The 15,368-nt window shown below is 56.0% G+C and overlaps 1 protein-coding gene across 2 annotated transcripts in view; it reads right to left on the bottom strand.

Moving 5' to 3' along the window:
* The window catches only part of Sdccag8 (serologically defined colon cancer antigen 8), a 214,869-nt gene that overhangs the window by 7,038 nt on the left and 192,463 nt on the right, over positions 1 to 15,368 (bottom strand). For both annotated transcript variants that reach the window (XM_005374761.2, XM_005374762.2), the window contains exon 17: positions 4,700 to 4,826. In XM_005374761.2, the coding sequence (XP_005374818.1) occupies positions 4,700 to 4,826 (127 nt within the window). The remainder of the gene's footprint in view (positions 1 to 4,699; positions 4,827 to 15,368) is intronic.

Here is a 15,368-nt window from a genome sequence, read left to right as displayed (position 1 = left end):
AGCGGGGCCCGCGTCGGGGCGGCCGGGCGCCCCGTGCCAGCTCCTTCCGCGCCGCGCGGGGTTCCAGCTCGTCATCGCCCTGCTCCCCGGAGCCCCCAAGTCAGGAGCGCTTCCTCTGCGCACGGGCAGGTGTCTGTGTTTTCTGGGAACCATGTTTCCATGGTAAATAGCTTTTCAGACTCTCCAAAGGACAGACAGTGTCACCCACAGCAGAGTGGAGCCTCTGGCTGCCTCGTGTTTGAAAGCGTTAAAAATGAAGACAACATTGACATTTGGGGTTGTAATGTGACGGAATTACAGTCTTTTAAAGGCAAGAACCACTTATCTACACTACATGTAATATTCAGTGTTTTGTTCACTTGTCTAATTGGATTAAAATATTTAGCTCCCTTTAAAATCTTGATTGTGAATTTATATTGCTAAATGGAACGTCTGACTCAGGAAGCAATAAGTGGAACAAATGTATCCGAAGTCGTATACAATTCAGCTTAGTTTTCTCCCATGATTCTTCTGAAGAGATTCGCTCTGGGCCAGAGCGGGCTGCGCACAGCAGCGCAGCCTGACTTCAACAGAGCCCGTGCGCTTTCAGCATCAGTCGTGCGCGGGTCGCCTGGTGAAGAAACAGCGAAATGGCCTGCATTCGAGTTGGTGGCGAAGTTTCTCCGAGGGTCCCGAGGCCCTATGCTAGAACGCAGCACCTGGGGTCTTATGTCATTCCTTAAAACCACTCAGGCAGCAGGGAGTTAATGACATTTTAGCTGCATATGTTCAAGTTTATTTTAAAAAAATATGCAAGTCACTTTGGTTGACAGTGTCTTGTACACAGTTTTGAAAGAATCAGGGCAAACTTTAACAGAGTCAGTTTTTATTTGAAAAATATTTTCTGGGAATGTATCAGTGTTTATTTTTGAGACTGACAATTCGGGTGAAAATCAGTATAAAAACAACAAAACAACAATTTGGTGGAAATCAAATTGTTTGTTTTCATCTATTTAGAATTCTTTCCAAAAAAATCTTGGATCGGGAGGAGGCTTTGTGATTTATTTTATTCAGTGTATTTGCCGTTCTATTCAGGCACCACCTGTCTTGCAGGTAGCTAACTTTGTGGAAGCCCCGAAGTCAGCTGGGCGAAGCCCCGGGTCTCCAGGAAGGACCCAGCGCGGTGACCACCTGCAGTCACATCCGGGCCAGTGGGCCGCCCTCTCACAGCAGCTCCTCAGCCGGACTGAGGCTCCCTCCGCCCCTGCTCATGCAGAGGCCTCTCCTCCCCTCCGCAGTCTGTGTCTGTGCCTCCTGCTTGTTTTTCAGCTCCATTCTATGAGTCCTTTGGTGTAATGAGATAATGTCGATGATCTTGAATATAATCACATATGGCTGCTGGATCCATGCACAAGTTTAAATCAAATTAGAAAGTACATTCACTGCCAAGAATGCTTAAAAGTCATAGGGCCAACTGATTAACCACTGACAAGTCAGCTTCCGACTCTGTTTTCTAAACTGTAAGTGACTCATACGAAGGACCCAGGAGGGAATCCCTCCCCAGCCTGAACGGCAAGGACGAAGCGCAGCAGCCTGTGCAGGGCCTCGGCCGTCCGCACCGCGTCAGCCGCACGCGCTCATGACCAAATAAGCTCACCCTCGCCGGGTGTTTCCGGGGACGCTCTCCGTGGACAGACGCTGTCTGTTCTTTCCGCTGTCCCGGATGCCATTCTCCCCAGGAACAGAATCCTACTTCCTCACCAGCTGCCTCCACCCGTCCTGGGCAGATGTGAGGGCCCCCAGGCGCCTGGCTGGAGCCCCCGCCTCTGCTGCAAGCTGTCAGGCTTGGCCTGAGCCCTGGGGACCTGCAGGCCTCTCCCCAGAGGCTGCCCTGCGGCCAGCCCTGCCGAGGTTTCAGCCCCGGCAGCCAGATCCTATCTCCCAAGAGAGGGGCCAACAGCCTGGCCCTGTCTGTGTGTTCGTGGGGAGACTCAGTGTAACCCCACAGATCGCAGGGCGTGGTGGTCACAGCAAGCTGGGTCCGTGCTTCCCCGTCTCTGCTCTCTGGGAGGGCGGTTGTGGCCATCTCGTGACCTAAAAGCATTTTCTAGGAGTTTCCCCCACATAGCAAGGCAAGAGGCTCCAGCAGCCATGGTGTCTGTCAGTCCCGCACTGGGACAGGGCACCAGACCCGCTGGGGCTTGGGGTCCAGCCCGGAGCCCCCTGGGCGCAGGCTGGCCCACCGCGCACCAGCACTGTGGATGCTCGTGTCACCCGGGGGTGAGCAGGACTAGCTCGCTCCAGATGCACGGGTGTGTGGGTTTCACAACTGAAGCAGAAGCCGTTGGGAATAATCAAGCTTCTGAACCAGCCAGACACTTCCTGTCGGAGGCCACAGGCCGCCCTGAGCTGCTCCGGTGACCTCTGCTCAGGCAGCAGGCTCCGCACGAAGGAAGGAGTGGATTAGAGGGATGTGACTCAGCTTCAGAGCAGCTGCCGGGCCAGAAAATATCCATTCTCTTTTCAGTATTGAGTGGACAGAGATTTTTTAGAGTTTAACATGCAAAATTAAGCCATTATGCTTAATTCATCCAGACTGAGAAAATGGAAGCCTTTAGCTACACCAGCCCCAAACCGGAGATGAAGACAGCTGTAAACCTCAGATGCCCGAGAGCCAGGCCCAGAGGCCTGTCCCTGGGAAGGCGGCGTGGCCGAGGGCCAGGAGCCGCAGAGGGCAGCTTCCCGGAAATACCTGCCTGGGTCAACCTGGGCGGAGGGCAGAGCCGGCGCAGGGCCGGGCGGGGTGAGGGCAGCGCGAGCTCAGGTACCCGGCCGTGCTGCTACCTGCTGTGGAACGCAGACTCTTCCTCTACCAAATTTCTTTGTCGCGCTCATCTGAAAATAACTCCAAGTGTAATATGTGAATCTGAAAGGCCCCTTCAGAGCTGAGCCAGATGGGCTGGTATCAGATAGCTCAGGATGGGCAGATCACTTCTGTTCCTTCGAGCAAGGGAAGGAAGACCTGCTAGTTTTCCGCAGGGATTTTTTTTTTTTGAGGCTCAGGAGTTTTTAAAGATGCATTTTGCGCAAATGTTGTGATTCATGTGGCAGCGACCAGCTTTTCAAAGCCCAGGCAGAGGCCCCTAAGCGCCAGTGATCCGAGCTCGGATCGGACAGGGCCGCAGAGCAGGCAGCGGCGGGCGGAAGCAGAGGACCCTGGACCTCGCGCACGCTCGGAGCCCCTTCCGGCCCGAGGCCTCGGACTTTCTGAGTCCCGGAGGCCGGAAGTCGCTCGTGCCATGGGTCGGGGCCGCTCCGGCGTAAGGGAAAGGGGCCTCGCCGCCCGCCGAGAGACGCTGCCAGGCCAGGGCTTCCTCAGCTCCCGCCCCGCCCCTTCCCTGGGCAGTCATCTCCCGGGGCCCTCGCGATGGGGGAAGGAGGAGAAAGAGACCCCGACATTTCCTCAGGCTAAGTCCCTTGGACCCTCGTGGTGGTGCATCCCGCTTCCCACATCCCTTTCGCGATGCCCTCGGGCAGACGGGGAAACTGAGGCCCGGGAGACGTGCACGTGACTTGGCCAGGCCCTCGTGACAGTGTCGCTGTTTAGAATCAGTCTGGTCATTCTGGCCCCGACACTTGGGGGCTCCCAGACTTCACGTCCCCGCACGGGGTCTCCCGGGGGTCCCCGGGTCCCGTGCAGGGACGAGCCGCTGGCAGGCGCGGGCGCCCGGCGCGGTGGGGGGCCGGCCTGCCTCTGCGGTGCGGCCTCAGCTCGCCGCCAGCGCCCGGCTGTGCTGCTCTCGGGTGCAAACGAGCGCGCAGGGCCCTCGCGGCCGCGGGGCGGGGGCTCCTTGATGGCCTCGCGTCATCCTGAGAGGGGAAGACACTTTCTCAGCCTTTTCCCCTCCCAGGAACCGTCCGAGCACTGGCTGCGGGAACCCTGGGGCCTCGCCGAGCACCGCGGTGCAGTGCAGGTCCAGGCCGACGCCTCCCGCAGCCGCACGGCACCTCTGTGGGCTAAGAAGTGCTAGACTGGCAAAAAGCACAGCCTCGCGGACGGCCAGAGAGCAATTCAGAAGCAGAGTTTCACTCGGGCTCCAGGCGCACCTGGACTCTTCCCCCGATGATCTAACCAGGACGGGGAAGGCCTGGGCTGTTCAGTCAGACCTGGGTTCCATTTGTAGTATCCCTACTCCCTAGCTGCCTAGGTTTCTTTGAGCCTCAGTTTCCCTATCTGCAAAATGGAGACAATCACGTCAATCTGGCTGGCAAGAGAGCAAGGGTAGGCTCTCCGAGTGAGGCAGAAGCCGCTTCTGTCCGCTGAGCAGCTGCACCAGCTGCCGGGCTGTGGCCTGGCCGTGCTCCTGCAGCTTCGTGAGCCCCAGGAAGCGTGCGGGCCCCAGGAGCCCTCCTGACTCTCACCACCCGGTTCAGGAGGAGGCGCTAAGGGGGCCCACCTGTCCTTGCCAGGGCCGCCCTGCCTCCCCGACACCTGCAGTGCGCCCCAACGGCACCCCGGCCAGCGCCGCATGCCCAGTGTGGCCGGGTGACCCAGGGCCCGGGTCTGTTGGGGACCAGGCTCAGCTCAGGTCTCGGTGTCCCTTCCACACAAGGTGCCATCTCCGCTCCGAGCTGAGCGGACGCAGTGACACGGGGAACCCGGGGTGCACCCCAAATGGGAACCCATCTGCGCTCGCACCCTTTGCTGGGGCCCCCATACCTGGGCCCGCAGCCGGTCCACCTCTTCCGACAGGCTCTGTCTGTCCAGCAGAAGCTGGTTCTGTCTGCTAAGCAGCTGCACCAGCTGCCGGGCTGTGGCCTGGCCGTGCTCGTCCAGCTTCCTGAGCCTGGAGAAGAAGCGGGCGCAGAATTAGAGATGGGGACGGCCCCGGGGGCTCCGGGGAGCAGGTCAGCTCTTCGCCCCTGCGACAGGACAGCTGAGGTAGTCTAGGCGCAGGGCCAAAGGACATGACCCCTTCTGCCATGGTGCCCGGGCTTTCAGTCTGTGGCTTCCCTTCAGCCCAGTGGGGGGCGTGGGAGAGGAAGGCCTCCCCTCAGAGCGGGAGGCAGAGACGGGAAGGGACAGGGCCCCCTGCCCTGCCCCACCAAGGCCACACCCTGTCACCTAACTTCTCCCACCAAGCCCCACCTCCTAGTGGTGCCACCCACCCCTGGCAGTGCCTCAGCCGACACCAAGCATTCAACAAGCATTGCCCGAGCCCCAGGCAAGCTGCACACGCAGCAGGGCGCAGGGCGGCTCCGAGGGCACCCCGGGCTGGAGTCTAGGCCGCGGCTCCGGCTTCAGTGGGACCTCGGGACCCATTTGTTAAGCTGAATGGCCCTGGAGCAAATGTGAGCCTTCACAACAGGCTGCCCGTTAGAAAACGCACATGATTTGAGAACGGAGAGGGAAAACTACAGCAAAACTCACAGGCAGAGGTCAAAAGGAGAAGCCGTTGTCCAGCTGGACCGGCCCTGGCGGGCTGCGCAGACGGTGGAGAAGTGGGTTTCGGATGGAAACACTGATCTAAGGCTTTTCCATTATTAATCGCCCGTCAATCACAAGCACGGCCACTGCTGACCAGATGTCTTTAAAGATACCAAATTTGTCCCTGCTGATGGGCTCTCCCCGCCAGACCTGCTAATTCACTGAAACTATTGCCCTCATCTGTCCACGGCGGCTTCCTCCGGCCAGCCGCCCCTCACCCTGGCAACGTGGGCTTTGGCTTAACCTCAGCGGCACCCAGCCCTGTTAGCTGTGTGTCACCCACGCTGGCCTCAAACTCCTGGGCTCAGGCCGTCCTCCTCCTCCTCGGCCTTCCCGGAGCTGTGAGTACAGGCGCTGGCCACCGTGCTAGTTTTCAAGCCGACTCCAGCACTCCAGGAAGCTCCTCTCGGTAGTTTCTGCGCTCTCTGCGGCCGTGCCCCCTCGCTTGGAGTAGCCTCTCCCGTCACTCCACACGGATCTGATTCTAAGCTCCACCAAGACCTACGTTCATGATGTCAACTGCCCATGGCTTTGACGACCCCGGCTGGGAACAGCCAACATTTGCTGAGTCCCAGGGCTTATTGATTGCCCAGTTAAAAGTTCACCACAATCCTCTCAGGACCTTCGAGCATCACCACCCCCATTTTACAGATGAGAAAACTGTGCCTGATGGGTTAACCTGCACGAGTCTTGGAAGAGCATGGTGTCGAATCCAGGCAGTGCCTGGGTGGTTTCCCCACAGAGGTCATTCACCAAACCCACCTACCCATGGCAAACACTTCTCAAGGGCCAAGCACCGTGTCAGTCAGCTTCCTGTCGCTGAGACCAAGACCTGAGCTAAATTAAAAGGATGCAAGGTTTATCTCGCTCGGTTTTGGAGGTTTCAGTCCATGGCGCTGCTTGCCTTGGGCCTGCGCAATCCCTCACAGTGGTGCTGTGGGGCAGCTGCTCGCCTCATGCAGCAGAGAGAGGAAAAGCACCGGCCCCAGGACCCCTTCCAGGGCCTCCTTGTGGCCCAGCTTCCTTCCATAGGCCCCACCTCCTGAAAGTGCTATCACCCCCCACTAGCGCTGCGGGCCTGCGACCTAGGCCTGTAGGAAACACCTAGGGTCCAAATCAGAAAAAAGCACAAAGGTAGCCAACTGCAGGAGTTACAGATGGCTGCCCTCGAGGCATTCTCGGCCCCTTGAGGACAGACTGACAGTGCCAGAGCTGCCCAACAGGGGCTAAATTTAAACAGTAGGTGAAGGCATAAAGAGGAAGGTGCTGGGTGTGGTGGTGCACACCTGTAACCCCAGCATTCAGGAGGCTGAGGCAGGAGGATCGTTGTGAGTTTGAGGCCAGCCTGGGCTACAAAGAGGAAGGACCAACACAGCGAAGGTCTGCAAAGGCTCGGCCTACTCAGGAGGAAGCTGTCCCCGTCTCCACACCCTGGACACTCACTATGCGCAGGGCAAGCGCTGAGCAATTTATTACCTTTAGTGCCCACAGCAGTTCCATGAGGCAGCCAGGCACTAATTATTATCTCTGTTTTAAGGATGGGACACTGAGGCACAGACGGGATAAATGACCAGCCCAAAGCCACCCAGCTGGCAAGCTGGGGTGTGAAGAGATGAGCGGGTGCTGGTCTGGCGGGGCTTGGGGCTGTGAAGGGGTGGGCTGGGGAGTTGGGAAACTTCGTTTGTACCGTGGGCCGGGCGAGAGGCTGTGGGCCAGCAGGGCAAGGGAACGCTAGGCCCAGGGGAGCTAGGAGCCCAACTCACAAACAGACTCTGTCCTGCTGGCCAGGAGGCACCTTACCCGGAGAAGACGGGAGGAGCGGCAGGCCTGGGTCAGGGCACATCCAGGGAGCCTGTGGGACACAGCTACGCCGCTTCCGGGCCGAGGCGTGGCTAGGCTGCAGTCCAGCTGTGCAGGCCAAGCCTGCCGGGAGGCGGAGTGGGTCTAGGGCAGGGATTTCCTCCCCGGGGAGAGTCCCTGGGGTTCCACTGCCTGCAGCTCTGGAGCTCCCACAGCCTCCCCGTGAGAACCTCTGCTGCAGTGGGTGGGCTGAGGGCCCATAGGTCCCGGCCTTACTGAGCAGCCGCATGGGAGGCCTGGGAAACCACAGGGAAGCTGGCGTGGGGACAGACGACTCAGGAGGGAGGAGGAAAAGCTAGAGAAGCTGACAGGGGAGGAGGAGCTGCCTGTGTGAAATCCCACCTCAGCACACGAAGGTGGGCAAGGGGCTGTTATGGGCAGGATCCGGGCTGAGGGGACAGCAGCCACAGGGAGAGCAGAGGACAGGAGCGACTGAGCCGGGGCAGGCAGCTCTGAAGGAGAGGGGACCACAAGGCAGAAGACGGCGGATTCCTGGGGAGCAGGTGCCTCCGGCAGGTGACGGGCTCAGTATCCCCTCTGGTTGAGGCAGGACCATTTGCAGAGAAAAAGTGCAAGACCCCAGCTGGGGCTGAGCTAGGAAGGCGCAGGGCATCTCAGCCCCACCTCCTGGCCACTCTGCCCTCCGGCTCCTCCGGTGTTGCTCCTCCGGGTCTCCCCAGGGTGGGGCGCGCCCGTTCAGTGGCCGGCTCTCAGCGTCACTGTCATTTTGAGAGACTGCACTTCCCCATTCTGTTCATGTTTCTTGTTCTTAGCTGTGTCCCTTCCACGGCATTAAAGTGTGGATGTGACGAGCGGCACTGACCTCCTGGGGCCTGCGCTGGGTGTGAGAGCTGCACCCCAGAAGAAGCCCCAGGCAGCGTGCAGACCACACAAGGGCTCCCTGCCACGGGACCGGGGCAGAACCCTGAGATTTCAAAGTTCAGCCCCTGATTTAGACCCTGCCCCCGGCCTGCATCTCATCGCTGCCCAGCATGGCTTCCTCTGCGCTTCCAGCCCCTCCAGGGACTACTTGGTGTGCACGGCCTCTGCCCTGCACAGTCATGCGCGCAGGTGCCTGTGAGCTCTGCTGCTGTCCTAGGCCTTGTCCCTTGTCCCATGAAGTGCCCGTGCTCCCCTGCCCTCACGGGGCACGTGGGGTCAACAGCTCCACAGAAAGGTCACTCCAGGCAGCGCTGCACCCACGCTGTGGTTGCTGCCCTACTCTGGGGCACAAGGCCCGGCCTGCCGTGCCTGCAGGTGTACAGCTGCCATCCTGAGCAGGACAGGCACGCTGGGGCCAGGAATTTTAGGCTCAGAAGGCCGTGGTTACCATGGCAACAAAGAGGCCCAGGTTCCTAAAGGTACAGATGCAGATGAAGGCTCCAGGGGCTCCCAGGTGTGCGGGCCGGGCACATCTCGGGTCCAACAGCGACCCTCACAGCCACACCCCACAGGCATCATCAGAACCAGCACTTTACAAAAATATGCAAGACTTGAAGATAAGATGGAGCAAGTGGTGAAATACAAAACAACTTTATAGAGCTGAGTGGGCTGGGAAAAATATCTTATGCAAAACAGAAGTGGTGCAAGCTGCCAGCTCTGGTCCTGTGCTGCAGACATTCATTTGCTATGAATACTGTGAAAGCAAGTGAATACATATATTTAAATTTTTTATGTTGTATGTGATACATACAAAATATATGCAGTGTATAAGTAAGATATGAGGTATAATAACCAAATGAGCACTTGGGAGCCCAGTTCATCCCACAGGGCCACAACAGGAGCGTTTCTTCTCCAGGCCGGTCCCTTCGTCCCCCGGGTGCCTGGCATCCTCCCGCGCCTAAGCTTTCTGTTGGACGGTGGAGTGGCGCTCAAGCATTTGACCTGGGAGCGTCCTCTGGGCTACCGTGGGTATCTCTCTGGGGGTTTCCCTTTTGGTGGTCGTGGCAAAATGTCTTGTTCTGAAATGTTTTCAGACCAGAGCGCTTCCCTCCGGTCACCCTGACTCAGGCAAAGTTCTCTTTCCACGGCTTCTCCTCGCCTCTCCCGCTTCTCAGAGCGCTCAGGCCCTGCCGCTTCCCAGGGAGAGGACGCTCTGCGCGGAAACGAAGGACAGTGGTTCCCAAACCACATCTGCATTTAAAAGGTGCAGATATTTGAACTGCAAAATCCTCACTCAGTTCTGTACTTTTCGCAGGAATGTGCTCTAATATGTACTGAGCGTTTATTTACTAAATGCCTAGGCCTGTAAGCATTTTGCACTCATGAGCTGATTTATCCTTGTAACAATACTACACAGCATGTGTTACCTGTATTCCATGCCCAGGAGACTGAGGCACAGAGGAGGAAGTCACCTCCCCATGTGCAGAGGGAGGAAGGGGCAGAGCCAGGACCGAAGCCACTCACGATGTCCACAGCCCCCTGCCTTGTCCCTGCCCGCCCCTTACCATGTCCTCCTAACCATGCTGCACAAATGCCCCAGGCCGCCGCCACTACAACTACGCACGCACGCACGCACGCACGCACGCACGCACGCACGCGCCCTCTGCTTTCTGTCCTTGTGACCAGCTCCAGGTCCCGGGTCTTTAAGACTTTGCCTATTGCCCATCCTTGCCAAGTCCCTCTGGCTCCTCCCTTGCATGAAGTGTGACTTCGGGCACTGCTTGTCCACCCCTCCCACAGCTCCACCAAGTTCCCCAGCAAGAGCAGGACCTCTTCAGGTTCTGTCTCTTGTACTCAGCAAGCTGCCTGCCATTTAAGCTGCAGAACAGCAAGAGACTTCCCAGTGCTTATACTAAATCTCAGACTGCTGATTTCATCCTGTAATCGGGTGTGCTTTAGTACGTCATAACTGTGTTCCAGAAAAAGTATGTCATATAAACGAAATAAATTGTATGGAATTATGATTCTGATGGAATCTGCTGTTTAGTTAAAAGAACTGTGGAATCACTGAATGAGTCCTGGACTTAAAGGCAGGGGATATGAATTCAAACTCCTATCACAAACCAGCTATTTCACCCTGGGCCAGAGGCTTGATCTCCCTCCATTCAGGTTCTCCACTTGTGCAACGGGGAAAACAGCACCTCCCTGAACACGGGGCTGGGCCAAGCAGCGCGCATTTCAGTAATCCCTCCCTGGGCGGCTCCGGTGAATTCTCAAGTGTAAGAACCACTGGTACATTAGGATTCACGGTATTAATCACACATACAAAATGAGTTATCTGGAGAATAATTTTTGTGTGGCTTCAATTTTGGATCAAAACAACCAACTGCCTCAATGAAAACTATCCTAGTCTGTTCCGAAAATGTTTTGGCATCAGTCGCGAGAACTTCAGCACATTCTGGGATCAGTTTGAATCCTGGTTTCCTCATAGGAAATGAGGCGATGAAGAACCGAGGTCAGGAAACCTCAGACCGCAGGCCCAATCCAACCTGGCCCACTGCCCACTTTTGTACCCTCTAGCAGCTGAAAATTGTTTTTATATTTTCAAGTGATTGAACAAAGTAAAAAAGAGCCTACTATGTGAACACTGTGTGAAATTCAACTTCCAGTGCCCCTATATAATCTTTCACGGAAACACGGCCGTCCGCTCATTCGAGGATCATCTAGCAATGCTTCTGCACCAAAATGGCCACGACACTTTGACAGAGCCTAAAATATTTCTCACCTGACCTTTTAGAGAAAATGTTTGCCAGCCTCAGGCCAGAAGAGGAGCGTGTTTTCTTCCAGCTCTGCATTTCTACAACGTTACAGCTTCACAGAATCGTGCTGCATTCCCGTCTCCGAATACCACCAGCAATGCAGTCACTGAATAGTGCACCAAGTTGAGGTTCTGAGAGCCCAATTACCATAATTACTGCTTTAGGTAATTAATTTTGGCTACTAAACTGTGCTAATTTAAAGTTGTACACTTTGTTCCAATAATTAAAAATTGCTGCTGTATTTTCCGGAATTCCGCCTCACCGATGCGGTCGCACAGACCCAGTGTGAGTAGGCAGCGTGCTCAGGGACCTGGACCTCGCTCTGACCCTTCATCCTCGCTCAGAAAGTCCAGGCGCTTTCAACGACTGCACAGCCACTTAAATTTCCTGCGCCCAAATCCACTCCGTTCCACCGCACTTTCAATGGAGTAATTCATCCTGAAGAGATGCGATTCTGGGGAGAGTTTACACCTTTGATAACGAGGATTTATGTTCCCAGACTGCCCTTTTCATTTTCATGCCCCAAACTCCACTGGGCCGTGGAGGTAACACAGGAGGCTGTGTGGGCACTGACTGGGAAGACCCGGCCCTCTCTGCACACCAATCCCGGTGTCAGAGCCGAGCGGCGCCCTGCGAACCGTCAGCTCAGCCCCTACAGGGGACGAGCGAGTGGTGCGCAGCCCCGCAGCCTGTCTGCACAAGTCTCAGGCTCAGAACACATGTTTTCTGACTTCAAATCTGATGAACTTCGACAGCATTGCAGAATGTTTTCTTTTTCTTTTCTTTTTCTGTTTGATGCCGAGGCAAGTGCTCTACCACAGAGCTACACCGAGGCCCTCCAGGCCAGGGCTATTTAAAAATGGATTTTTAAAGCTGTGAGTGTGGCTCAGTGGTAGAGGGCCTGCCTAGCGCGTGGTTCAATCGCGAGCATGCACGTGCATGGGCAGCGCGCACACACACACACACACACACACACACACACACTTGTGTGAAAGCCCTGCCAAAGCTCCGTGTCCACTACCATGCAGTCGAAGGGAAGGACCTTGAGAAAGGGAAGACACTGGCAACAGTCTGCAGAAGGCGGCCCAGGCTCATTTCCCGGGGCCTTGGGATGCGAGGAAGATCAAAAGCCCTCACCAGCGCTTTTCCAACCAGCTCAGTAAAGAGACTGGATTTGGTTTGTTCTTTTCTTCTTACTTTTCCAACTATAGCAGTCTGATGGTTTCATGAAGTATAATTAAATAAGGGATCATTTTCCAATTGCCATACACGTTTCTAAACAGTGTCGGCTGGTATCTTCAGAGCAGCGATGGACAGTCTGGGGACAGGCCTCGGGCCAGGACACACACTCGGGCTAGTGGTGACCTTGTCCACAGACCATGGTTGACACGGAGGATGCAAAAACAGGAGGCTCAGAAGGCCGCACTGGGAAGCCTGTTGCTCGCACAGCAGCGGCGGGGGCAAGGCGGTCAGGTATGGAGGCCTCTTGCAGATCCCTGAAATCCCTGACATCACCCAGGGCTCTGACACCGGCTGTTGAAACCAGTGCTTCCACTGAGGAGGATGCCTTCACCTTTAGGAACTGGGCACACGTGCTGCACTGTCACCTGGGCCCCCTTTGAAAGCACAGGTGCTGTGTGACCCCAGCTGAGCTTGTCACACCTTTGAAGCAGTGGGTTTGGATAAGGGACCTTGACACCCAGACAACGAGGATAGATGAGGACATGTCAAGGATTTTGGACCTGGACTCCCCAGTGCTCAAGGGATGGAGCCCTTGCATAGCACACGTGAGGTCCTGCGTCCGCCTCCCACCACTGCAAAGGAGAAGGGGAAAGGGAAGAGGAGGGGAGGGGAGGGAATTTGGGACTTGGAAGAACCAGCCCTTTCTTTTAAGCAAAAGCAGAGTCACAGTGAGTGCAGAGCCACTGTGCAAATAAAACAGGGCAGAGGAGTACAAGCTGTCTCAAACCAGAATCTTGGCAGAGTAGAATCCAGGCTGCACTGGAATCAGAGCCCCACAGAAGCACTGTTGGGAAAAGCCACGCTGCCCGATGTGCCGTACCTTACCTCACCCTACACCTAAACAACCCCTCCTCAAAGAAGATTATTTGTAAATCATGGCGAACTTACAAAATGTTGCAAGAATACCAACAACACTACATAGCCTTTATCCGAATCCACCCATTGTGATAATCTTGCCCCATTTTAATTACACCCCTCTCCTTCTTCCTGAGACAGAGGCTACATTGCCCAGGCTGGTCTCCAACTCCTAGGCTCAAGCAATCCTCCCGCCTCAGCCTCCTGAGTGCTGTGCTGCCCGCTTCCTTGTCTTCCTGTGCACACATGCAGCACTTCTCCTGAGCCACGGACACTAAGGTTCACACCACCCTTTCCTCCTAATGCTGCAGTGTGGGTTTCCTGAAGACAAAGCTCTTCTCTTGTGGAAGTCTATTATCAACAACAGTAAATGTAGTATTGACATAAAACCTTTACCTAAACTACTCAGTTCTGAATTTTGTCATCTGACCTAAAACTGTCCCTTTTGCTCCCCCAGGAAAGACCCTGTGCACTTAGTTGTCCTGTCTCTTTAGACCTCTTTAACCTGGAACACACTTACAAGATCGCTTTTATTCTGATGAATGCTCTTTGCAATGAAAGCGATGACGGTCTTACAGGAAGACGCCAGACTATGAGATGTGTTCGGGTCCTGCTCAGTTGCCGCCTAGGTTTTGGCCAGACAGTATTGTGTTTGGGGGAAGATTCTATTCTAATGAGTCCTCCTGCTGCTCCCAGAAGCTCTGGCCCTCCTGGAGCGCAGCAAGTGAGGCTTTCCTCAATTTCCTTCATCCTTGGGGTAGGCACATTGGTCACCGAGGTGTGATCGAGTAAGAGCGAGCCCACAGCAGCTAAGTAACCAGATTCAATCACTACAGTGCACTTATTGGCACACATCTTAATTAGGTTTTAATGCAAGTAATTTGATAACAACTCTTGGCCATCCACTGCAGAACTGTCAATGCCGAAAGCTTTTTATTTCGCTCCTCCGCTGTCTACACGGAGGCAGCCTTCCCGCTGACCCTTGTCAAAGAACCCCATCTGCTGGTTGCCACGGTAACTGAAGGCGACCAATTGAGCTGAACAGAGTGACTCAAAAATAAAATCTGCAGCCAAAGGAATTCTGCTAAGAGTAATAAATCATTTAGTAAAAGGGGGTCCTCCGCACAGTGATGAGTGTCGGGATAATATAATGGCGTAACTCTTCCAGCTAGAAGGTCCATGACAGATCAGAGTGATTAGGGCCTGCTGGAGGGCTCGTTGGTTTCTAGTGGGCTCCGGCAGCAGAAGAGCCCGATCCTGCCCAGTTCTGTGCCTCCGTGGGGGAGAAGGAATGAGCTAAGTCGATTTTTTAATATTTGGGCTGCAAAATTTTGGATTTTTAGAGTGGCAGAAGAACCGGCTGAGGGTTCCAACACTCCTTGCTCTAAGTTTTTTAGAAGTAGGATAAGTTCGCACAATGGCCCATGTCGCCCGGGAAGCCACGGTGGTCTTTAGGAAGGTGGCAGAGAAAGCAAATACTAGGATTGCTTTGGAATCCGCCACTTTAGCACCATCTCTCTGTCATCAATCAACTTTTACCTGTTCCAACCAGCGCGCTTCTATGTGCGCAGGCTGCGCGGTCCTGGGCAGAGCGGGAGACCTTGAAATCCAGGGCAGGGCGGCAGTGTCATGGCAGCCTGCTCTGAGGGAGGAGGAGAGGCCTTCTCCCTTCAAGGGACTTGGTTCCTTTGAGAACCAAATAGGCATGTGGCCTAAATTAAGATTTCTGAATAGCAGCCAGGAGAGAAAGGGAAGGAGGGGTGCTCTGGGTGACAGCATGCAGCAGCTGGAGCCTCTCACAGGCCTGGCCACGGTGCCCAGTCATGGCCCCTGCTCCTGCTGTGCAGGCTGGGAAACCCCTGCGGACAACAGCGCCTCCATTTTAAAAACAAAAGCCCCCAGCCAGGCACGCGGTCTGTGCCTCCGCACTGCCAGCTCCTTGCTGGCTGCGTTGGCACAGGCCGGGCTGCGGAGCAGAAGCAGAGGCGGCAGGCCGAGCCCGGGCGCCGGGGCCGGCCCGCTGGTGGGCTCAGCTTGGGAGGCGCAGGGCGGGCTCCTGAGCCCGTCCCCCAGGGGCCAGGCCCGTGCGCTCAGGCATCCCCAGACAATCTTCCGCTTCACAAAAGAGCAACTGCCAGACGGAAGGTAGATCCCGCGGCTTCTCTCAGCGCCCGCCCGCGTCGGCGGCCGTGCGGCCTCGGAGCAGCCTCCCGCGGGCGGCGCTTGCGCGTGTGGCGGAGGCC

This window comes from Chinchilla lanigera, unplaced genomic scaffold, assembly GCF_000276665.1.
Source record: "Chinchilla lanigera isolate Chin_1 unplaced genomic scaffold, ChiLan1.0 scaffold00005, whole genome shotgun sequence".
Lineage (NCBI taxonomy): Eukaryota > Metazoa > Chordata > Mammalia > Rodentia > Chinchillidae > Chinchilla > Chinchilla lanigera.
The sequence above is the reverse complement of the archived record's forward strand: the minus strand, read 5'-3'. Positions and strand labels throughout refer to the sequence as shown.